The following is a 25,294-nucleotide window of genomic DNA, read 5'->3' as shown; positions in this document are numbered from 1 at the left end:
CCCACCTCCTAGAGTAATGGAAATAAAAACAAAAATAAACAAATGGGACCTCATGAAACTTAAAAGCTTTTGCACAGGAAAGGAAACCATAAACAAGATGAAAAGACAACCCTCAGAATGGGAGAAAATATTTGCAAACGAACCAATGGACAAAGGATTAATCTCCAAAATATATAAACAGCCCATGCAGCTCAATATTAAAAAAAAAAAACAACCCTATCCAAAAATGGGCAGAAGACCTAAATAGACACTTCTCCAAAGAAGACATACAGATGGCCAAGAGGCACATGAAAAGCTGCTCAACATCACTAATTACTGGAGAAATGCAAATCAAAACTACAATGAGGTATCACCTCACACCAGTTAGAATGGGCATCATCTGAAAATCTAAAAACAACAAATGCTGGAGAGGGTGTGGAGAAAAGGGAAGCATCTTGAACTGTTGGTGGGAATGTAAATTGATACAGCCACTATGGAGAACAATATGGAGTCTCCTTAAAAAACTAAAAATAGAACTACCATACAACCCAGTAATCCCACTCCTGGGCATATACCCAGAGAAAACCATAATTCAAAAAGACACATGCACCCCAATGTTCATTGCAGCACTATTTACAATAGCCAGGACATGGAAGCAACCTAAATGCCCATCGACAAGACGAATGGATAAAGAAGATGTGGTACATATATACAATGGAATATTACTCAGCCATAAAAAGGAATGAAATTGGGTTATTTGTAGAGACGTGGATGGATCTAGAGACTGTCATACAGAGTGAAGTAAGTCAGAAAGAGAAAAACTCATATTGTATATTAACATATATATGTGGAACCTAGAAAAATGGTACAGATGAACTGGTTTGCAGGGCAGAAATTGAGACAAAGATGTAGAGAACAAATGTATGGACACCAAGGGGGGAAACTGGCGGGGGGTGGTCGTCTTGTGATGAATTGGGAGATTGGGATTGACATGTATACACCAATATGTATAAAATGGATAACAAAAAAATAAATAAAAATTAAATTAATAAAAAAATAAAATAAAATTTAAAAAAACATAAGAAAATAATAATGATAATGTTACCATAATTTTTAAAGTCCTAGAAGTCCCATAATTAAAAAGTCAGTTTTATTAAATGCTCAATTCTCAACAGTAAATGTATTTCTTTTTTATTATAAAAAATCTCCATCCCCGTCTCACCCTTCCTCACCCACCCCTTCAAACTAGGTGGCAAGCAGAAGCAAGCCCAACAAAGTCCACCATATCCCCAAAAGCAGAAAGACAGGACAAGGTATGCTGGTGTCATCACTGCAGAGCCCTCCTGCAGGGGGCAAGGAACGGGAACAGCTACCATAACAAATACGAAGGAGACTGGAATGGGCAGCCTGATAAAAGACTTGTATAATTTATACCAATTTATAAATACTTTAGGTGCCCACCAACTCCAAGAGAACAGACCAAACTAACTATACAATGGAAGCCTGCCTCTGCCTGGGCCTTCTCCATACATCAGGTCCCCCTATCAGGAATCATTAGGAAGCCCAAAAAGTTTCACAGTTCCAGCTTCCCGACTGCTGTCATATTTGCCATCTTTGTCATCACAGGCAAATGCCAGTAGAGGCCTTTTGGGGTGCCAAGCCACGGTGAAGGTGGGGGACTCACACTGTACCTCCCACAGCTTGTCTCCTATAAAAATCAATATAGAGAAACCAATCAATACATTAATAATACGAGATTATACTCATTAAGCACTTACCTACATTAAATCATTTAATCTGCTTAATAACCCTATAGGATAAGTACAATTACTACCCCATTTTGCAGAGAACACTGAGGCGCAGAGGGGTCACAAGGCAGTGGGTGGCAGAGCAGGATGTGAACGCAGGCCAGTTAACTTAAGAGCCTGTGCTCTGAACCCGATTCTACCCTTCCTGAAAAAACAGCAACAGCAGCTGTTTGTTGAGCACCCCTTATGAATCAGATGGATTATACTTTATCTTAATAAAGTATAATGACAATCCAGCAAGGCAAGTAATGATTTTAAACCCCATTTTATAAAGAAACAGGTGATTGAACAGTTAAGTCACACCTCAAAGCAGCAGCAGGGGAAATAAAAAGGGAAACAGCAGAGTCAGCACAGGAAGTCAGCCTGTTTCCAAAGCCACAGATCTTTCTACTAAACCACAATGACTTGCAAATAGATTTCTTTTTCCAAAAATTTTTCTTCCTACTTGTGGAAATTAAACATAATTTTTCCAAAGCCATTTTTTTTAGTCCTGCTTAACATTTTTTCAACCTTAGAGTTAAGATTAATGTAGTAAAATGTTCACAGTGTGGTGCTGATTTAAAAATGCATGATACACTGAATTATACACTTCAAACTGGTCAACTATATGGTATGTGAATTGTATTTGAATAAAGCTGTTTATATATATATATACACACACACATATGCATATAGATATGTGTGTGTATGTGTATAAAGAAGATTTTTTTATTGAAGTATAGTTGATTTACAATACTGTGTTAGTTTCAGGTGTAGAGCATGTACAGCAAAGTGATTTAGTTTTGATTTGTTTTTTTTCTTTTTTTTTCAGATCACTTTCCATTACAGGTTATTACAAGATATTGAATATAGTTCCCTGCAGTATATAGTGAATCCTTGTTGCTTATTTATTTTACATAGAGTAGTTTGTATCTGTTAATCCCATACTCCTAATTTATCCCTCCCCCCACTCCCTTTCCCCTTTAGTAAACCATAAGTTTGTTTTCTATGTCTGTGAGTCTGTTTCTGCTTTGTATATAGTTGCTGTTTTTTTTTTAAGTAATCTATTTCAGGGACAGTTAACCACTCTTCATAATGCTAGGATCTGGCAATCTATAGCCACACGTCTGAGCAAATTTCTGTGTTACACAGACATAAAAAATGGTGTCGGAGGCTGCTACTCCCCTTCCATTTCCCTTTTGGCCTTTAACTCCATGCACGCGTTGCTGCTGCGAGTAAACACTGCAATAACTCTTCTGTAAGGAAGTTTGGTTCCTGACAAGATGTGAGCAGTTTGGACTCAGCAATCCCAATTTTACCCAAAAGGATTACTACATAAGTAAAATGATATTCATCAAAGAATCATTTATAATGGTGTAAAGACCAGAAGCCATCTAAGAGTGGGGCAGCTTAGGTATATACTGATATAGCCAACGGAATTCTAAACCCCATTAAAAACAGCAGTAGAGCTCAACAGCCATCGCCATGTAAGAAGTTGTAAGATCCTGCAGGTGAGGAGGGAGGGCCCCAGAGCAGCAGGAGAGCATGCCTGCATCACATGAACACGAGGGGACATGAAGGAGCTGCATGTCTGGATGGCTGGACAATGCTCACCAAAATGCTATCAAGAGTGGCACTCTTTAAATCGTGGAATGTCAAGCTTTTTACTTTCTTTGAAGTTTTCTATAGTTTGAATTCTTTTAATAAAGTATCATGTATTTCCAAAAACAATAAAGCTACATTAAAAAATAAATCTGGAGAAATTCTTTTGTAAAATGAATACTCACCTCTCATTTTTCTATTTTCAAGTTCTGTTTTGTTGCTTTTTAAAACAAATCACATCTATTTTAATAATTTCTTAAATTATAAAATGTATATATTTTTTTTAAGTCCACATACAGGCAAAAGATAGAAATATCCTGCAATGCTAAAAGAGGTTGTATTTAAATGGTGGGATCATTCACTCATTCATCCATCCATCCATTTATTCATTCATTCTTTTCCCTTTCTGTATTTTAAAAATTTTGTTATAATGGAAGAATTAAAACTGAATAAAATGTAAAATATTTTCTTTAATCACTCTCTTTCAGACCTGCCCCTTTCTTTCCTAACTCTTTGCTCCCTCCATTACCTGACTACAATAGTCATAATAAACAAACTTGCCTTAAGGAGTTTGTGCTAATGCTGGCATTTATGCTAATACCCATTTATACTAATGCTGGCCAAGTAGTAATGAGCAGAGATGAAAACACATGACAGGAGAAGGCCTGATGGCCAGAAATGAAAGACAGAGGAGTCTCATTATAGTTACCTGTCTCTACTTCAGCAATGTCGATGAAATGATCTTCCGATGCCGATGCCAGCATTTTCCCATCATGGCTAAAACTGAGGGTCCTCACAGGCCAATCCAGCCTGTAACAGAGTAGACAGAGGAGACATTAAAATAACCCAGTGAGAGGAGGGCCCAGTTTCACCCAACATGACATAAAACAAATTTATCCAACAAGGAAAGTGCTGGCAGAGTTGCTTACCTGGAAAAGCACCGAACGCACACTAACTCGTCTACATCCCAGAGGCTGACCAAAGCATCTGCGCTTCCTGTGGCAAAATACTTCCCCATGGGGTCAAACTTGATACAGATGCAGTTGGATGGATGGGCGTTGATAGACTGCACAGGCTTCAGCTCTGGGTAGCTGAGAAACAAAACAAACAGCAATCAAACAGGGGGAAGAGGACCGTGGTACTAAGACGGTAAGAGGAGACACTAAGAAGAAAATGGAAGTAAGACAACAGAACAAATATCACAGACTGGAATTTCAAAACAACTTTCCTGAAATAAAAAGATGTCAAACAATACACTGAAACACCACATACCTGAGAATATGAACCCAGACTAACCAACAAGAAGACGTATAGTAGTAAAATTACTGGACTTTAAATTAGATTGTCATCAGACTTTTTGACAGTAACACTTTATGCGAAAAGAAAATGGAGTAACATACTTAAGATACACCAGCAAGAATATATGAATTGAAATGTTTATATCTAGCAAAACTATTAATTATAAAAAGTTCAAATAATAAGCACAATATAATAAAGTATCTTTTTTTTCTTTGCGGTACGCGGGCCTCTCACTGTTGTGGCCTCTCCCATTGAGGAGCACAGGCTCCGGACGCACAGGCTCAGCGGCCATGGCTCACGGGCCCAGCCGCTCCGGGTTCTTCCCGGACAGGGGCACAAACCCGTGTCCCCTGCATGGGCAGGCGGACTCTCAACCACTGCGCCACCAGGAAAGCCCCATAAAGTATCTTAAAATTTTAGAAGTATATAAGCTATAATAAGTATGAACTCAGGGAATCTTGTTCCCCTGAGCTCTTCCTGAGGAATCAAAACTGGAAAGTGAGTTTTGACAATCAGTGACTAGAGATGTACCAGACTTACCAGGCTGGTAATGAGCATTAAATACGTAGTTTCTTGTGGAAATTATATATGTTTAAGGTATAATATGTAATAGCTGTATAATCTGACAATATATAGTATTGACTATTTTTTTTAATGGAGGAAGAATGAGGAAAGCATATTCAAAAAGCAAAATTTACTATTTTAAGCAATCATATTGGTGGTGGTGGTAGTAGTATTGCTACTCTGAAATATCTGTATGTGTAACAAGGGATGAAGGTAATAAGCAACCATGGGATATTCAAATTCTATAATCCCCTGCATCTCTGAGAACCAGAACACTCAGTTTGGAAGGAAAGAGATTTTAACTGGAAGTTATCAGTATGAATTCACAAAGTATTTTATCTTTAAGGTATATACAATACATATACTTCTTAGCTCTGTCCACTGGAAAGGTCTATAAACAGTCAACCCAACAATATGGACATTCCTAGCTCCAATATTATTTTCTAGTAGAAGAATCCAGGAATTCTCAGAATTTTCTGATTAAAGATTTGAGGCAGGAAAAACACAAGACGAACCTGGCATATCTTGTCATACCAGAGAGCAAGAAACTGAAGACTAATAGGATTATGTCAAAAAAAAAAAAAAAGAAAAAACGACTCAGGAACCAACTTGAAGAGGATCCCATTTGCCAAAAATAAGATAATTTGAGCTTCAATAAGGATAATGATTACGATAGACTGAAACACTTCTACCATGCTTAAATCCATGAGTCCATAATGATTCTTTTTTATTTAAAAAACCCTAGGTGATCATCTTTGGAGGTGATAGAGAACTAACTCATTACCTAATGACAAAGGGAAAGAATCAACCATTTATCCTGCTTTCTCTAAATGAACTATATTCCTGGGTAACCAAACAGATTAGAGGAAATGTCTCTTAAATTCCAACAAATAAGCAAGCATTTGGAATCAGCAAAATCCAGACTGGGACAAGCTCCACAGGTTAACAGCCTGCTTTTTCAACAGCTAAGTTCTAAGTAAAAGAAAGGGATGGAGGGGGACTCCGTTTAGCTGACTTAAAAGGCATATCAAACGTTTTTAAGTGGGCAAAATTAGAGTATCTAGAGATGCACACTTGGTAGCTAAAACTACAAAGAAATATAAAAATCAAGACTGTTTTTGCGGGAGGGAGTTTTGATTAGGAAGGACAAAGCCCATGGCAAGACTTCTGAGGTGGCCAGCAAAGTACTATTTCTTGACCTGGTGGAGTTATACAGGTGTTAAGTATATAATAGTTCATTAAGCTACACATTTATATTTCATGGTTTTCTGTATCTGTTTTATTTTCTAATAAAAAGCTTAAAAAAAACAACAGCAAAAAACACTGCCTACAGAATAAAGCTCAAATTGCTATGCATAGAATTCCAGACCCAAATAACCTGGTCTCAAATTATACTTCAGCTTTATCTTCCCGTTTCAGGACGTCTCTCTTCAGACACCTTATCTGCCACCACTCCCAGCAACCCTGATCTACCAACTACTCTCTAAATAAATCATGCTAATTATCACTTGTTTTGTCCATTGTGCAGTTCCCTTTTGCTGATTCTTAAAATTCAACTAATCTTTCAAGGTCAAGCTCAGAAGCTGCCTCCTTCAACCCCCAACTGCCACAATCAATATAAGTTTCTTTCCTTGGGATTCTACAGCAAACTCCCAGCCTCTCACACAGAGCCTATTTCACTCTGCCTTGCATTGCTCACCCAAGATAACAGAAAGAACAGAATCAGACAGATCTCAATTTCAATTCCACAGTTTCATTCATTTAGAGAATATTCACTGAGATCCTAATTTTGTGTAGCAGATACTGGGCTAGGCACTAGGGATTTAACAGTAAACAAGTTAAATACAGTCCCTGCCTTCATGGAGTTTACAGTCTAATGGAAGATACAGAGAAATAAACATGCAATTATAATGTAGAATGAGAAATGCTTCCAACAGGAAGTACACAAAATAAGTTTCTAACCTTGGGGGTGAAGATGGCTTCCCTGGAGGGGAAGTGACATTTAAGTGGAGACTTTAAGGGTACTAATTAGCTATAATTCCAAGTGCATCCAGTTCTAGTGCTCACTAGCTGACTAGTGACTCTGAGTCCCTGATCCTCATCTGTGAAATGGGAAGCACACCATCGACTCCCTAGGATTTCTCTGAGGACTCAGTAAAATATAAGGTGCCTAGTTCAAAGGTGCTCAAGAGAGGTTAGAATTCTTTATTACTACAGTTGAACCTTGAACAAGAAGGTTAGGGGTGCCAATTCTCTGCACAGTCAAAAATCTACACATAACTTAGTTGGTCCTCTGTATACACGGTTCCTCTGTATCCGAGGTTCCACATCCCAGATTCAACCAACCCCGGATCAGGTAGGACTGTAATATTTGCTCTTGAAAAAATCCACATATAAGTGGACCTGAGCAGTTCAAATACGTGTTGTTCAAAGGTCAACTGTATTAGTCCTTTTGGGTCCTTCAGAATAGACTCACATCTAATTCACCTTGGTATCCACCACAGCACCCAGTGCAAAGATATGACAGTCCCTTCAGCTAGAACCCCTCACCTGAGTATGTTGATACAACCATTGCCATTTGTCAGGAAGAACATGTTATTGTCATTGTTCCAGGAGATTTCATTGACCTCAAACTTGAACTGCTCCTCCGCTTTGGAACGGTGTGTCTTGGCATCAATGAACGTCACCACATCATCCTTGTTGCCTACAGCAATGGTCTGTCCATCGGGACTCCAGCAGATATTGATGTTTTCCCCTGGGAACCCAAATACAATCAGCAAGATAATGTTAGTCCATAATCCTCCAGAAGTTTATTTTGTTATCATAGAAAAACTAGAGCTATTGCCAGAGCTCATTCACTAAGGTCCTCGTCAACAGAAGGGAACTACCATTTACAGATCAACTGGGAGTCCAGCACATTCATCTACAAATGTCCCCCTTTAGTTCTCACGTTTCTTTAAGGGACACTTTTTACCCCCATTTTACAGAAGAAAAAATGGAAGAGAAATGAGCCAAAGTGTCAAAGCTGTGAAGTAACAGAGCCAAGATCTAAACCCAGACTTGACACCAAAGCCTCTAACTCTCTTACACCAGCACTTCCCAAACTCCAGTCATTCACATGCCATTTTCACAATTTTTGTACTATCCATGTAACAGCTATACTTTTCTTCACTCAAGATTTTTATTAAAATTGACCCCCCAAATTTTTACTTAAATAGCTTTACTTTAGCAATAAATTCTATGGGCTAGTTCTTTTTTTCTAGTAGGCATTAAAATATATACGCAATCAGTTTCTAATGTTCATCCATATACCACCTAAATCACTCACATATCACCAGTTGTCTAGTTGGGGAAACCACATCATTCCACCTCCAGGTACAAGTCTTGCCAACAAAGTCCAGTAGCCCACATTGAATACATCAATCAAAAATTTCATCAACTTTACTGATTCTAAGATGCATATTTTTTCACACTTTATTACCTATAATGTATCTTAGAATGCATCAGGATACATCTCAAAACTTTCGGTGTATCATGACTATATGATAAATAAAACTTTATTTTCTTTCCTAATGGTCCATAAGATACTGATGCATCTTATAATCAATAACATCTTAGTCAATAAAATTTAATAAAGGGCCTCAATGTTTATAAGGTAATACATGGTGAAAAGCAGTCTGCAAATGTACTGCACAACTTCCAGGTCATTTTCTCCCAGACCATCAAAGCCATTTATTCCAAGATCAGCCATTCTAGCCTATCAGCAGTTTCCCAAATTCTCCATTCCTTTGCACATGCTCTTCCCTGCTAGAGCTGCTCACCCAATGTACCCTGACCACTAAATCTATATGGCTACCCTAAGAGTTTGCTCAAATTCTGTGAGGCCCTCCCTATCTCCCCCAGGCAGACTTAAGCATTTCCATTCTGGGTATCCACTTTGTAGACTTCTCTGTTACAGGATGACCATGTCATATTACGTTAGTGTTTTTTTAATACATATGTCTCTCTCTTTGCACTAAACCCTAATATCCTTGGAGCTGGAAACTGTCTTATTCAGCTCAGGATGTCCTATACCTACAGGGTCATGCACAGAGAAGATACTTGCAAAATGCTTGTTGAATGACTATAAGTAGCTTATCTTCCTACTGCCCACTATCTGAATAGTCACCTTTAGTGTTCACAGTGGCAATGCATTTTGTAGTCCTCACATCCCAGATGCGAATGGTTTTGTCACCAGATGCAGTGACAAAGAGATCAGGATTACTTGGATGCCAACAGAGCTGGTCCACACTATCCCCATGTCCCCGATAATTGTTTTCTTTAACCTGAAAGAACAGAATACAGATGTCACTTCACCCATATGTACCTGCCTCCCCATGTAACTTCTCAACCTTATTTAAACAGAGCTATCTTGTGACCAACAAAAGTTTGGGTAATTAGAGAGTCGAATCCTTCCAAGCCTCTTCCCCCAAACTCCTTCCAATATCCTCCCTCCCTTCCTCCCCAATCAGTCTGAACTGTTCTGAGGATGGGTTCCACATCAATGCCCTTACTCTTTTGCTCTCCCTGGGCTTCCTCCTTCTTTCTGGTTTTCTGCCCTTACTCTGCCACCAAGGGGTCCCAACCCACCTGCTCATTGCCATGGAGGCCCTATCATTTTCAGAGAGGCCCTCCTTACCACCACAGTGAGCCCACCACCACTGCCCCTAGCCACCCCTCACCACCACACAATTCCCCCCACCACTCTCCCACACCCCCACCATCCTCCTCACCGCCCATCCATCCATCCTCCTCACCCCCGGTCTTCACTATCCCCGCACCGCGACTCCCCGCTTATCTTCGCACCTCCTTACTACTACACTCCCTACACACGGCCACCTTCCCTAACCACCAGTCCTCCTCTCCAGCATCCCCATCTTCACCCCCTACCACCCCAGCCCGTTCACCCCCTCCTCACCCTCATACTCCTCTGTCTCGCATCACACACGCCCCTCGTCTCCACACCCCTTCACCCTCCTCCCCTTTCCTCACCTCCACACTCCTCACCCCCGTTCTCTCCTTGCCACCACACCTCGCTTTACCACAGTCCTTCTCCCTAGCCTGGGCCGGGTCCTAGCGGCTCACCAACCGGTCCTTCTCCAGCAGGAAGACGCTGGCCGTCTTGTCAAAGGACCCCGAGGCCAGGCGACGCCCGTCGCAGCTCCAGGCCACCGAGTGCACCTTGGCGCTGTGGGCCGGGAACTCGCGCGTCTTGCTGTGGCCGCGGAACAGCTCTTGCATCCCGAGCACGTAGCGCGTCGGGCCGCTGTTCACTGAGCACCAGGGAGCCATCGAGCCAGGACCGCTCTGGCCCAGCGCCGAGGGCCCCATGGACGCCGCGGGGATCGCCATGCCGAGCTGCCTGACACCGGCTGGGTTGACCCTGCGGGACTGCAGTTGGCCCTGCCGCCGCCGCCGCACGCATGCGCGCGGGAGAGCGACCACTCTTCCGCGCAGCCGCACTGTGGACCACGAGAAGGGACTACAAGTCCCAGCCTGCAGCGCGCGCCCGCTTTTGCCTTTTCAAATAGTCATGGTTCCACTTTAAGTTTTCCTTACAAATAACGGTTAGGAGGTTTTTAGGGTCTTTATTTTACCCTTACCTACTACTTGGTATATATATTTGTATCCCTGTTTAATCGAAGAAATAAACCAACGCAATTCTTCTAAACCTCCGTTCGCCGTCAGTCAGAAACACCTTTTTTCTAGGGTTGCTCCCCACCTGTCAGCCACATCTCTGAGCTGAAGGCTCTCAATTTCTTGCTGGAGAAGGACAAGCTGGTGAACTTGTCCCGGGTAAAGGGCTAGTAGTTTGTAGGGGCGGGAGGAAGAAGGAGGAGGGGAGGAGGAGGTAGGGGGGAAGAGGAGGTGGGGGAGGGGGGGAGGGGAGGGGGAGGAGGGGAGGGGAGGGGGAGGGGAGGGGAGGAAAGAGGTGGAGGTGTTGGGGAGGGGTTTGGGGATGTTTTTAAATATACAAATTCTTTGTTTTTAGAAGGGGCTATATTCACATGATTATATATGCAAAAATGTATAAGATACAGAGTGAAAAGTAAATGTGTGCCTGTGTCATGCCCTTTAGACTATTCCCCACACTTCACACCCATACGTGCCAAAAAATATTGTTAAATTTCTTTTGTGGCCTTCCAGAGATAGTTTAAGTGTAAATAAGCACCTTGGGAGAGGTAGATAGGTGTGTGTGTATCCTACCCCACCCCTCAAAATGGTAGCATTCCTTACATAACTTGTTTTCTATGGTAAACACCTGTAAGAAATCATTTCATATCAGTATATGCATATGTCTCATTCTTTTCATGGATACAGTCTTTAATGATATAGATGCATAATAGTTTATTTGACTGATCCCTTTGGTGGACATTTTGTGTCCATGATTTGCTTTTAGGACAATACTGCAGTGAACATCCCTATAAAACTTCATTGTGCACATATGCACTTTTTTATTTGAATAAATATTGCCAAAACACCTGAAGAAGTTCTAACAATCTACATTTCCACCAGCTGCATGGGAGAGTGTCATAAGGTCCTAAATACTAAGTGAGTCCACATATAAAGCACAAGGTTCTGAGAGGGGCCTTAGGAAATGAGGCCCTTTTCTTTCCCCAATTCACTTCCCTACCCCTTTAAAACTAGAAATTCTTGGAGACTTCAAAGCTTTTAGACTCCAAAGAATATTGATGACATCACTAAGATCTTGGGGTGGGAGATTATTTGGTATCTAGTTTTCCCTCCTTAGCTTTCATTTTCAGGAATCTTCTTCATATGCTCGCATGTTTTTTTTCCTACATACACTGAGAATTTATATCTCTTGGTCCCAGATAAGGACACTGAAGAAAGAAGAGGTAAAATGTCCTGCTCCAGGTCACATGGCTGGTATTAGAGGTACTGACTTCAAATTCTACACTCTGATTCTTAGTATCTGAAACCTCTAGGTTATAAATGTAATGCTTTGAATTTCTGTATTAATTCTGTATTTTTGTATGTTATGTGTTTTTTATTTCATTTTCCCTGAGTTCTTTTTCTATATTCTGTAAACACAAATGTTAGAACCTCAGTTGTGATAAGTGTATCCCACTGCTCTTCACTGAGACAGTTGTAATAGCACATTTCTGGGGACTATGAGACTGAAGTCAGAGAGTCTCAAAGAGATAAAATTCAGGGGAACAGAGGCATGGGCCATTTTTTAAAAAACTTTTTGTTTGGAAAAACTAACAAATTTACGGAAAAGTTGCAAGAGTAGTAAGAGCGCTGTTATTCCCATGGCCCAGGTTCACCTGGTTTTAGCATTTGTTCCATTTGCTGTGTCTATACATACACGTATTACTCTTTTGCCTAAATGTTTGAGTAAGTTGCATACATCATTATTCTTTACACCTAAAGATTTCAATGAGTATTTCCGAAGAATAAGGATATTCTGTTTCCTATCCCTAGCATAGTTATAAACTTTGGTAATTTGAACAGTAACATAGAATTTAATCTACTGTCTGTATTTCAGTTGTGTCCGTTTACCCACTAATATCCTTAGAGCATTTTTCTTCCTCCAGTACAAGATCTAGTCTAGGATTTTATACTGTATCATGTCTCCTTAGTCTCCTTGAATCTATATAAAAATTCCCCAGCATTTCCATGCTATTATGATCTTCACATTTTTTGAAAAATATAGTCGATGGACCATTGTTATAGTCCCTTCTGCAACCCAGAAATTCTCTTTTGGAGCTGATCTTTGCTCAGACTCTGCAGGATGTTTTTTTTTTTTTTTTTTTTTTTTTTAACATCTTTATTGGAGTATAATTGCTTTACAATGGTATGTTAGTTTCAGCTTCACAACAAAATGAATCAGTTATATATATACATATATTCCCATATCTCTTCCCGCTTGCATCTCCCTCCCTCCCACCCTCCCTATCCCACCCCTCCAGGCGGTCACAAAGCACCGAGCTGATCTCCCTGTGCTATGCGGCTGCTTCCCACTAGCTATCTACCTTACGTTTGGTAGTGTATATATGTCCATGCCTCTTTATCGCTTTGTCACCATTTACCCTTCCCCCTCCCCATAGCCTCAAGTCCATTCTCTAGTAAGTCTGTGTCTTTATTCCTGTTTCACCCCTAGGTTTTTCATGACATTTTTTTTTTTTTAAATTCCATATATATGTGTTAGCATACGGTATTTGTCTCTCTCTTTCTGACTTACTTCACTCTGTATGACAGACTCTAGGTCTATCCACCTCATTACAAATAGCTCAATTTCGTCTCTTTTATGGCTGAGTAATATTCCATTGTATATATGTGCCACATCTTCTTTATCCATTCATCCGATGATGGACACTTAGGTTGTTTCCATCTCTGGGCTATTGTAAATAGAGCTGCAATGAACATTTTGGTACATGACTCTTTTTGAATTATGGTTTTCTCAGGGTATATGCCCAGTAGTGGGATTGCTGGGTCATATGGTAGTTCTATTTGTAGCTTTTTAAGGAACCTCCATACTGTTCTCCACAGTGGCTGTATCAATTTACATTCCCACCAACAGTGTAAGAGGGTTCCCTTTTCTCCACACCCTCTCCAGCATTTATTGTTTCTAGATTTTTTGATGATGGCCATTCTGACTGGTGTGAGATGATATCTCATTGTAGTTTTGATTTGCATTTCTCTCATGATTAGTGATGTTGAGCATTCTTTCATGTGTTTGTTGGCACTCTGTATATCTTCTTTGGAGAAATGTCTATTTAGGTCTTCTGCCCATTTTTGGATTGGGTTGTTTGTTTTTTTGTTATTAAGCTGCATGAGCTGCTTATAAATTTTGGAGATCAATCCTTTGTCAGTTGCTTCATTTGCAAATATTTTCTCCCATTCTGAGGGTTGTCTTTTGGTCTTCTTTATGGTTTCCTTTGCTGCGCAAAAGCTTTTAAGTTTCATTAGGTCCCATTTGTTTACTCTTCTTTTTATTTCCATTTCTCTAGGAGGTGGGTCAAAAAGGACCTTGCTGTGATTTATGTCATAGAGTGTTCTGCCTATGTTTTCCTCTAAGAGTTTGATAGTTTCTGGCCTTACATTTAGGTCTTTAATCCATTTTGAGCTTATTTTTGTGTACGGTGTTAGGGAGTGATCTAATTTCATACTTTTACATGTAGCTGTCCAGTTTTCCCAGCACCACTTATTGAATAGGCTGTCCTTTCTCCACTGTACATTTCTGCCTCCTTTGTCAAAGATAAGGTGACCATATGTGCGTGGGTTTATCTCTGGGCTTTCTATCCTGTTCCATTGATCTATCTTTCTGTTTTTGTGCCAGTACCATACCGTCTTGATTACTGTAGCTTTGTAGTATAGTCTGAAGTCTGGGAGCCTGATTCCTCCAGTTCCTTCTTTCGTTCTCAAGATTGCTTTGGCTATTCGGGGTCTTTTGTGTTTCCATACAAATTGCAAAATTTTTTGTTCTAGTTCTGTGAAAAATGCCAGTGGTAGTTTGATAGGGATTGCATTGAATCTATAGATTGCTTTCGGTAGTAGAGTCATTTTCACAATGTTGATTCTTCCAATCCAAGAACATGGTATATCTCTCCATCTATTTGTATCATCTTTAATTTCTTTCATCAGTGTCTTATAATTTTCTGCATACAGATCTTTTGTCTCCTTAGGTAGGTTTATTCCTAGATATTTTATTCTTTTTGTTGCAATGGTAAATGGGAGTGTTTTCTTGATTTCACTTTCAGATTTTTCATCATTAGTATATAGGAATGCCAGAGATTTCTGTGCATTAATTTTGTATCCTGCCACTTTACCAAATTCATTGATTAGCTCTAGTAGTTTTCTGGTAGCATCTTTAGGGTTCTCTATGTATAGGATCATGTCATCTGCAAACAGTGACAGCTTTACTTCTTCTTTTCCGATTTGGATTCCTTTTATTTCCTTTTCTTCTCTGATTGCTGTGGCTAAAACTTCCAAAACTATGTTGAATAAGAGTGGTGAGAGTGGGCAACCTTGTCTTGTTCCTGATCTTAGTGGAAATGCTTTCAGTTTTTCACCATTGAGGATGATGTTTGCTGTGGGCTTGTCATATATGGCCTTTATTATGTTGAGGAAAGTTCCCTCTATGCCTACTTTCTGCAGGGTTTTTATCATAAATGGGTGTTGAATTTTGTCAAAAGCTTTCTCTGCATCTATTGAGATGATCATATGGTTTTTCTCCTTCAGTTTGTTAATATGGTTTATCACATTGATAGATTTGCGTATATTGAAGAATCCTTGCATTCCTGGAATAAACCCCACTTGATCATGGTGTATGATCTTTTTAATGTGCTGTTGGATTCTGTTTGCTAGTATTTTGTTGAGGATTTTTGCATCTATGTTCATCAGTGATATTGGCCTGTAGTTTTCTTTCTTTGTGACATCCTTGTCTGGTTTTGGTATCAAGGTGATGGTGGCCTCGTAGAAGGAGTTTGGGAGTGTTCCTCCCTCTGCTATATTTTGGAAGAGTTTGAGAAGGATAGGTGTTAGCTCTTCTCTAAATGTTTGATAGAATTCGCCTGTGAAGCCATCTGGTCCTGGGCTTTTCTTTGTTGGAAGATTTTTAATCACAGTTTCAATTTCAGTGCTTGTGATTGGTCTGTTCATATTTTCTATTTCTTCCTGATTCAGTCTTGGCAGGTTGTGCCTCTCTAAGAATTTGTCCATTTCTTCCAGATTGTCCATTTTATTGGCATAGAGTTGCTTGTAGTAATCTCTCATGATCTCTTTTATTTCTGCAGTGTCAGTTGTTACCTCTCCTTTTTCATTTCTAATTCTATTGATTTGGGTCTTCTCCCTTTTTTTCTTGATGAGTCTGGCTAGTGGTTTATCTATTTTGTTTATCTTCTCAAAGAACCAGCTTTTAGTTTTATTGATCTTTGCTATTGTTTCCTTCATTTCTTTTTCATTTATTTCTGATCTGATTTTTATGATTTCTTTCCTTCTGCTAGCTTTGGGGTTTTTTTGTTCTTCTTTCTCTAATTGCTTGAGGTGCAAGGTTAGGTTGTTTATTCGAGATGCTTCCTGCTTCTTAAGGTGGGCTTGTATTGCTATAAACTTCCCCCTTAGAACTGCTTTTGCTGCATCCCACAGGTTTTGGGTCGTTGTGTCTCCATTGTCATTTGTTTCTAGGTATTTTTTGATTTCTTCTTTGATTTCTTCAGTGATATCTTCATTATTAAGTAGTGTATTGTTTAGCCTCCATGTGTTTGTATTTTTTACAGATCTTTTCCTGTAATTGATATCTAGTCTCATGGCGTTGTGGTCAGAAAAGATACTTGATACAATTTCAATTTTCTTAAATTTACCAAGGCTTGATTTGTGACCCAAGATATGATCTATCCTGGAGAATGTTCCATGAGCACTTGAGAAAAATGTGTATTCTGTTGTTTTTGGATGGAATGTCCTATAAATATCAATTAACTCCATCTCGTTTAATGTATCATTTAAAGCTTGTGTTTCCTTATTTATTTTCATTTTGGATGATCTGTCCATTGGTGAAAGTGGGGTGTTAAAGTCCCCTACTATGAATGTGTTACTGTCGATTTCCCCTTTTATGGTTGTCAGTATTTGCCTTATGTATTGAGGTGCACCTATGTTGGGTGCATAAATATTTACAATTGTTATATCTTCCTCTTGGATTGATCCCTTGATCATTATGTAGTGTCCTTCTTTGTCTCTTCTAATAGTCTTTGTTTTAAAGTCTATTTTGTCTGATATGAGAATTGCTACTCCAGCTTTCTTTTGGTTTCCACTTGCATGAAATACCTTTTTCCATCCCCTTACTTTCAGTCTGTATGTGTCTCTAGGTCTGAAGTGGGTCTCTTGTAGACAGCAAATATATGGGTCTTGTTTTTGTATCCATTCAGCCAATCTGTGTCTTTTGGTGGGAGCATTTAGTCCATTTACATTTAAGGTAATTATCGATATGTGTGTTCCTATTCCCATTTTCTTCATTGTTTTGGGTTTGTTATTGTAGGTCCTTTCCTTCTTTTGTGTTTCTTGCCTAGAGAAGTTCCTTTAGCAGTTGTTGTAGAGCTGGTTTGGTGGTGCTGAACTCTCTCAGCTTTTGCTTGTCTGTAAAGGTTTTAATTTCTCCATCAAATCTGAATGAGATCCTTGCTGGGTAGAGTAATCTTGGTTGCAGGTTTTTCTCCTTCAACACTTTCAATATGTCCTGCTACTCCCTTCTGGCTTGCAGAGTTTCTGCTGAAAAATCAGCTGTTAACCTTATGGGGATTCCCTTGTGTGTTATTTGTTGTTTTTCCCTTGCTGCTTTTAATATGTTTTCTTTGTATTTAATTTTTGACAGTTTGATTAATATGTGTCTTGGCGTATTTCTCCTTGGATTTATCCTGTATGGGACTCTCTGTGCTTCCTGGACTTGATTAACTATTTCCTTTCCCATATTAGGGAAGTTTTCAACTATAATCTCTTCAAATATTTTCTCAGTCCCTTTCTTTTTCTCTTCTTCTTCTGGAACCCCTATAATTCGAATGTTGGTGCGTTTAATGTTGTCCCAGAGGTCTCTGAGACTGTCCTCAGTTCTTTTCATTCTTTTTTCTTTATTCTGTTCTGCAGTAGTTATTTCCACTATTTTATCTTCCAGGTCACTTATCCGTTCTTCTGCCTCAGTTATTCTGCTATTGATCCCATCTAGAGTACTTTTAATTTCATTTATTGTGTTGTTCATCGTTGCTTGTTTCATCTTTAGTTCTTCTAGGTCCTTGTTAACTGATTCTTGCAATTTGTCCATTCTATTGTCCATTCTATCTCCAAGATTTCGGATCAACCTTACTATCATTATTCTGAATTCTTTTTCAGGTAGACTGCCTATTTCCTCTTCATTTGTTAGGTCTGGTGGGTTTTTATCTTGCTCCTTCATCTGCTGTGTGTTTTTCTGTCTTCTCATTTTGCTTATCTTACTGTGTTTGGGGTCTCCTTTTTTTTTTTTTTGCAGGCTGAAGGTTCGTAGTTCCTGTTGTTTTTTGAGTCTGTCCCCAGTGGCTAAGGTTGGTTCAGTGGGTTGTGTAGGCTTCCTGGTGGAGGGTACTAGTGCCTGTGTTCTGGTGTATGAGGCTGGATCTTGTCTTTCTGGTGGGCAGGTCCACGTCTGGTGGTGTGTTTTGGGGTGTCTGTAGACTTATTATGATTTTGGGCAGCCTCTCTGCTAATGGGTGGGGTTGTGTTCCTGTCTTGCTAGTTGTTTGGCATAGGATGTCCAGCACTGTAGCTTGCTGGTCGTTGAGTGAAGCTGGGTGCTGGCGTTGAGATGGAGATCTCTCGGAGATTTTTGCTGTTTGATATTATGTGCAGCTGGGAGGCCTCTTGTGGACCAGTGTCCTGAAGTTGGCTCTCCCACCTCAGAGGCACAGCACTGAGTCCTGGCTGCAGCACCAAGAGCCTTTCATCCACAGGGCTCCTTAATTTGGGATGATTCGTTGTCTATTCAGGTATTCCACAGATGCAGGGTATATCAAGTTGATTGTGGAGCTTTAATCCGCTGCTTCTGAGGCTGCTGGAAGAGATTTCCCTTTCTCTTCTTTGTTCTCACAGCTCCCAGGGGCTCAGCTTTGGATTTGGCCCCGCCTGTGCGTGTAGGTCGCCGGAGGGCGTCTGTTCTTTGCTCAGACAGGATGGGGTTAAAGGAGCCACTGATTCGGAGGCTCTGGCTCACCCAGGCCGGGGGGTAGGGAGGGTCACGGAGTGCAGGGCGGGCCTGCAGCGGCAGAGGCCAGCGTGACGCTGCAGCCTGAGGCGCGCCGTGCGCTCTCCCGGGGGAGCCGTCCCCGGATCCCGGGACCCCGGCAGCGGCGGGCTGCACAGGCTCCCCGGAAGGGCGTGTGGCTAGTGACCTGCGCTCGCACACAGGCCTCCTGGCGGCGGCAGCAGCGGCCTTAGCGTCCCATGTCCGTCTCTGGGCTCCGCACTCTTAGCCGCGGCTCGCGCCCGTCTCCGGAGCTCTCCCAAGCAGCGTTCCCAATCCCCCCTCCTCGTGCACGAGGAAACAAAGAGGGACGTAAAAGTCTCTTGCCTCTTCGGCAGGTCCAGACCCCTCCCCAGACTCTCTCCCGGCCAGCCGCGGCGCACCAACGCCCTGCAGGCTGTGTTCACGCCGCCAACCTCAGTCCTCTCCCGGCGCTCCGACAAAAGCCGGAGCCTCAGCTCCCAGTCCCGCCCGCCCCGGCGGGCGAGCAGACAAGCCTCTCGGCTGGTGAGTGCCGGTCGGCCCGATCCTCTGCGCTGGAATCTCTCCGCTTTGCCCTCCGCACCCCTGTTGCTGTGCTCTCCTCCGCGGCTCCCAAGCTCCCCCACTCCGCCTCCCGAAGTCTCCACCCGCGAAGGGGCTCCTAGTGTGTGGACACTTTTCCTCCTTCACAGCTCTCTCCCGCTGGTGCAGGACCCGTCCCTATTCTTTTGTCTCTGTTTAGTTTTTTCTTTTGCCCTAACCAGGTACGTGGGGGGGTTCCTTGCCTTTTGGGAGGTCTGAGGTCTTCTGCCAGCGTTCAGTAGGTGCTCCGTAGGAGTTGTTCCACGCGTAGATGTATTTCTGGTGTATCTGTGGAGAGGAAGGTGATCTCCGCGTCTTACTCTTCCGCCATCTTCCCGGAACTCAGGATGTTTTTATATATGGGTGTCATAGGAACTTGAGTCATTCAGGGCAGAATCAGATCAAAAATAATAATTCCAGGGGCTTCCCTGGTGGCACAGTGGTTGAGAATCTGCCTGCTAATGTAGGGGACACGGGTTCAAGCCCTGGTCTGGGAGCATCCCACATGCCGCGGAGCAACTAGGCCCGAGAGCCACAACTACTGAGCCTGCGCGTCTGGAGCCTGTGCTGCTCAACAAGAGAGGCCGCAACAGTGAGAGGCCCGTGCACCGCGATGAAGAGTGGCCCCCGCTTGCCACAACTGGAGATAGCCCTCGCACAGAAACGAAGACCCAACACAGCAAAAATAAATTAATTAATTGATAAACTCCTACCCCCAACATCTAAAAAAATAAAATAATAATGATAATAATTCCAGAAATGCCAGGATGTGTAGAGGGAATTTTCAGGGGCCGAGGGAGACATCCTACAGTGAAGGAACAGTAGATAAGGAAGGAGGGGGGCTTGAAGTATAAGTCCTTTGTTGGTGGGGGACTTTGGAGAAGCTGCTGTTGCAAAAGAAAACAGGAAGGAGCATGTCACTTCTGGCAAATCTTCAACGTATAGGTGTGTATCAGTTTAACCAGAGAAGCAAACTAGTGAAAGATATATATTACAGAGATTTATTGCAAGAAATTATTTTATACCACTGGGGGGGTTAGGTAGGCAAGTCTGAAATCCATAGAGCAGGCCATCAGAATGGACAGGCTGGAACTCTCAGGCACTGGCTGAAGGTACTTTCCACAGGTGGGATTTGTTCCCTCAGGGAAGTCTGAGTGCTGCCTTAAAGGCCTTTCGACTGATTGACTCAGGCCCACCCAGATTATATAAAATAATCTCTTTTATTTAAAGTCAACTGATTATGGATCAAATCTATAAAATACTTTCATGGAAATATCTAAATTAGTGTTTGATTGACTAACTGGGGACTGTAGCCTAGCCAAGCTGACACATCAAAAAGACCATTATGGGGTGGGAGAGGTTTGGGTCTCCTGGGCAAGGTAGACTCATTACAAAGGTCAGAGAAGTGAGGAAATCAAACTAAGGAAAGGATACAGAGCTTGATTTTAGCAGCTTAGAATTTTAATTATAAAGGTATTACATTTCTATCATATTACCTAGGTAATATTGGAAACTAAAGCAGATCCCCCCACCCAAAAAAATGACCTCATTACTTATTGTATGAACTGTTTAGGGAGGATTCTGAGAAGATGGCAGAGTAGAAAGAATCACGAATCTGTCTCCCCACATAGACAACAGTTGCACTAGAAGAATCTGTCTGATGTAACTGTTTTGGAACTCTGAGTAACGGGGGGGAAAAAAGATTGAAGAAAAATGAACAGAGCCTGAGGAACCTGTGGGACACTATCAAGTGTACCAACATATGTGTTGTTGGGGGGGGGGGTGTTCCCAGAGGGAGAAGAAAGAGATAAAGGGGCAGAGAAAGTATTTGAATAAATAATGACTGGAAATTTCCCAAATTCGATGAAAGATAAATATCCAAGAAGCTCAACAAATTCCAAGTAAGATGAACTCAAAGAGACCCACACTGAGATAGATTATAATCAAACTTTCAAATGCCAGGATGGATAAAACAAATGGTGGGGGAGGGATAAATTACGAATTTGGGATTAACAGATACACACTACCATATATAAAATAGATAAACAACAAGGACCTACTGTATAGTACAGGGAACTACATTCAATATCTTGTAATAACATAAATGGAAACAATCTTAAAAAGAGTACATATATAGGGGCTTCCCTGGTGGCACAGTGGTTAAGAATCCGCCTGCCAGTGCAGGGGACACAGGTGCGAGCCCTGGTCCAGGAAGATCCCACATGCCGTGGAACAGCTAAGCCCGTGCACCACAACTACAGAGTCTGCACTCTAGAGCCCACGAGCCACAGCTGCTGAGCCCGTGTGCCACAACTACTGAAGCCCGATCACCTACAGCCCATGCTCCACAACAAAAGAAGCAACCGCAATGAGAAGCCCGCACACCACAGTGAAGGGTAGCCCCCGCTCGCCGCAACTAGAGAAAGCCTGCACACAGCAACAAAGACCCAATGCAGCCAAAAATAAATAAATAAGTTTATTTTTAAAAAAAGAGTACATATATATATGAAACAGATTCACTTTGCTGTACACGGAACACTGTAAATCAACTATACTTAAATTAAAAAAATCTTTAAGAGAATCATTGAAAGCTTCAAGAGAAAAGCAACTCATCACATAAAAGGGATTGTCAATAAGATTATAAGCAGGTTTCTCATCAGAAATTTATAGGCCAGAAGACAAAGGGCCAATATGTTTAAAGTGCTAAAACAAACAAAAACTGTCAACAGAGAATCCTACATCTAGTAAAACTGTCCTTGAAAGTGGTGGAGAAATTAAGACATTCCTAGATAAGCAAAAGCTGAAAGAATTTGTTACCACTAGACCTTCCCTGCAAGAAATTTTCAGGAAAATCCTACAGGATGAAAGGAAAGAACAATAGAAAATAACACAAAACCATATGAAGAAATAAAGATCTCAATAAAGGTCAATACATGGGCAACTATAAAAGCTATTATTGTAACAGTTTGCAACTCCATATTTTGTTTTCTACATGATTTAAGACTAGTACATTTTGAAAAATTATAAGTCTAAAAGCTAATATTGTAACGTTTGTAACTCCACGTAGAGTTTTCTACATAATTTAAGAGACTAATGCACTTAAAAGAAGTATTAGTTTATGTTTTGGGGCATATGATGTATAAAGATGTAATTTTGTAACATCAACAACTAAAAGGGATGAGAACAAAGCTGATAAAGGAGAAAGTTTTTGTATATTATTGAGGATAAACTGGTATAAATTCAAATTAGTGTGTTATAACTTTAGGATTTTAAATGTAATCCCCACAGTACCCACAAAGAAAATAGCTAGAGGATATGCCAAAACAATAAAAAAGAAAGAAAGAAAATCAAAACTGCCTGGGGCTTACACGTGGAGAGAACATGCAGACGCTCCCCAAAGCTGGAGGAGGCTGCAGGGATGGGGTGAGGGACCAGAAAGGGCATGAGAGGCAGCAGCACACTGTTGCCATTCCAGGCTTGTGTGGGAGAAGACTGCTGTGTGCCTGTGTCTGTCTGCACAGACGACTCCAGCCCTTGGTTAATAAAAGATGTTAATTCCAAGATCCTCCCCAGTAAACATCCCACATGCTGGTCTTTGCATCATTCTGCTTCCCTGGGAACTCAACCTGCCAATGTGAGCTTAGAGGTCTTTAAGTAAGAGAATAAAAGCCGTGTGGCTGACAGGGTCTTGGTGCTCCGACCTGGTGTAAGGCCTGAGCCTCTGAGGTGGGAGAGCCGAGTTCAGGACATTGGACTGCCAGAGACCTCCTAGCCCCATGTAATATCTATCTGTGAGCACTCTCTCAGGGATCTCCATCTCAACGCTAAGATCCAGCTCCACCCAATGGCCAGCAAGCTCCATTGCTGGATGCCCCATGCCAAACAACTAGCAAAACAGGAACACAACCCCACCCACTAGCAGAGAGGCTGCCTAAAATCATACTAAGTTCACAGACACCCCAAAACACACCTCCAGACATGGCCTTGCCCACAAGAAAGACTAGATCCAGCCCCACCCTCCAAAACATAGGCACCAGTCCCCTTCACCAAGAAGGGGACTGCACAACCCACAGAACCAACCTCACCCACTGGGAGCAGACACCAAAAACAAGGGGAACTACGAACCTGTAGCCTGCGAAAAGGAGACCCCAAACACGGTAAGTTAAACAAAATGAGAAGACAGAGAAATATGCAGCAGATGAAGGAGCAAGGTAAAAACCCACCAGACCAAACAAATGAAGAGGAAATAGGCAGTCTACCTGAAAAAGAATTGAGAGTAATGATAGTAAAGATTATCTAAAATCTTGGAAATAGAATGGAGAAAATACAAGAAACTTTAACAAGGACCTAGAAGAACTAAAGAGAAAACAAACAATGATGAACAACAAAATAAGTGAAATTAAAAATTCTCTAGAAGGAATCAATAGCAGAATAACTGAGGCAGAAAAATGGATAAGTGACCTGGAAGATAAAAGAGTGGAAATAAATACCACAGGGCAGAATAAAGTAAAAAGAATGAAAAGAAATGAGGACAGTCTCAGAGACCTCTGGGACAACATTAAACACACCAACATTCAATTATAGGGATCCCAGAAGAAAAAGACAAAAAAAAAAGGGGTCTGAGAAAATATTTGAAGAGATTAGAGTTGAAAACTTCCCTAACATGAAAAAGGAAATAGTAAATCAAGTCCAGGAAGTGCAGAGAGTCCCATAAATCCAAAGAGAAACATGCCAAGAAATATATTAATAAAACTATCAAAAATTAAATACAAAGAAAAATATTAAAAGAAGCAAGGCAAAAGTAACAAAAAACATACAAGGGAATCCCCATAATGTTAACAGCTGATCTTTCAGCAAAAACGCTGCAAGCCAGAAAGGAGTGGCAGGACATATTTACAGTGATGAAAGGGGAAAACCTACAACCAAGATTACTCTACCCAGAAAGGATCTCATTCAGATTTGACGGAGAAATTAAAACCTTTACAGACAAGCAAAAGCTAAGAGAATTCAGCACAACCAAACCAGCTCTACAACAAATGCTAAAGGAACTTCTCTAGGCAGGAAACACAAGAGAAGGAAAAGACCTACAAAAACAAACCCAAAACAATTAAGAAAATAGTAATAGGAACATACATATCAATAATTACCTTAAATGTAAATGGATTAAATGCTCCAACCAAAAGACACAGACTGGCTGAATGCATACAAAAACAAGACCTGTATATATACTGTCTACAAGAGACCCACTTCAGACCTAGGGACACATACAGACTGAAAGTGAGGGGATGTAAAAAGATATTCCATGCAAATGGAAATCAGAAGAAAGCTGGAGTAGCAATTCTCATATCAGACAAAATAGACTTTAAAATAAAGACTATTACAAGAGTCTTTAAAATAGAGACTATTACACTGCATAATGATCAAGGGATCATTCCAAGAAGAAGATATAACAATTGTAAATATTTATGCACCCAACATAAGAGCACCTCAATACATAAGGCAAATGGTAACAGTCATAAAAGAGGAAATCGACAGTAACACAATAATAGTAGGGGGTTTTAACACCTCACTTTCACCAATGGACAGATCATCCAAAATGAAAATAAATAAGGAAATACAAGCTTTAAATGACACATTAGACAAGAGGGACTTAATTGATAGTTATAGGGCATTCCACCCAAAAACAACAGAATACACTTTCTTCTCAAGTGCTCATGGAACATTCTCCAGAATA

The 25,294-nt window shown here is 40.9% G+C and overlaps 1 protein-coding gene and 1 long non-coding RNA gene across 2 annotated transcripts in view; one reads left to right on the top strand and one right to left on the bottom strand.

The window, feature by feature from the left end:
* Positions 1 to 933: 933 nt before the first annotated feature.
* Positions 934 to 10,628, bottom strand: LOC309959605 (THO complex subunit 3). The gene is made up of 6 exons (XM_082835957.1): positions 10,356 to 10,628; positions 9,400 to 9,556; positions 7,782 to 7,986; positions 4,298 to 4,459; positions 4,078 to 4,178; positions 934 to 1,687 (listed from the first exon to the last, which is right to left on the bottom strand). The coding sequence occupies exons 1-6, from the start codon at positions 10,620 to 10,622 to the stop codon at positions 1,524 to 1,526; spliced, it is 1,056 nt and encodes a 351-aa protein (XP_082692083.1). The 5' UTR covers positions 10,623 to 10,628; the 3' UTR covers positions 934 to 1,523.
* Positions 10,629 to 10,921: 293 nt separating this feature from the next.
* LOC309959644 overlaps positions 10,922 to 25,294 on the top strand; it is a 58,524-nt gene continuing 44,151 nt past the window's right edge. Inside the window, exons 1-2 of the long non-coding RNA XR_014326090.1 lie at positions 10,922 to 11,066; positions 12,104 to 12,167. This is a non-coding gene — a long non-coding RNA (uncharacterized lncRNA). The remainder of the gene's footprint in view (positions 11,067 to 12,103; positions 12,168 to 25,294) is intronic.

This window comes from Leucopleurus acutus, assembly GCF_964270905.1.
Source record: "Leucopleurus acutus genome assembly, chromosome: 3".
Lineage (NCBI taxonomy): Eukaryota > Metazoa > Chordata > Mammalia > Artiodactyla > Delphinidae > Leucopleurus > Leucopleurus acutus.
The sequence above is the reverse complement of the archived record's forward strand: the minus strand, read 5'-3'. Positions and strand labels throughout refer to the sequence as shown.

Coding starts and splice junctions, on each gene's coding strand:
- LOC309959605 (XM_082835957.1), bottom strand. CDS start 10,622: ATGGCGATCCCCGCGGCGTCCATGGGGCCCTCGGCGCTGGGCCAGAGC. Junction 9,557..10,355: donor TGCTGGAGAAGGACCGGTTG/GTGAGCCGCTAG, acceptor CTGTTCTTTCAG/GTTAAAGAAAACAATTATCG. Junction 7,987..9,399: donor TGCCACTGTGAACACTAAAG/GTGACTATTCAG, acceptor TTGGGTTCCCAG/GGGAAAACATCAATATCTGC.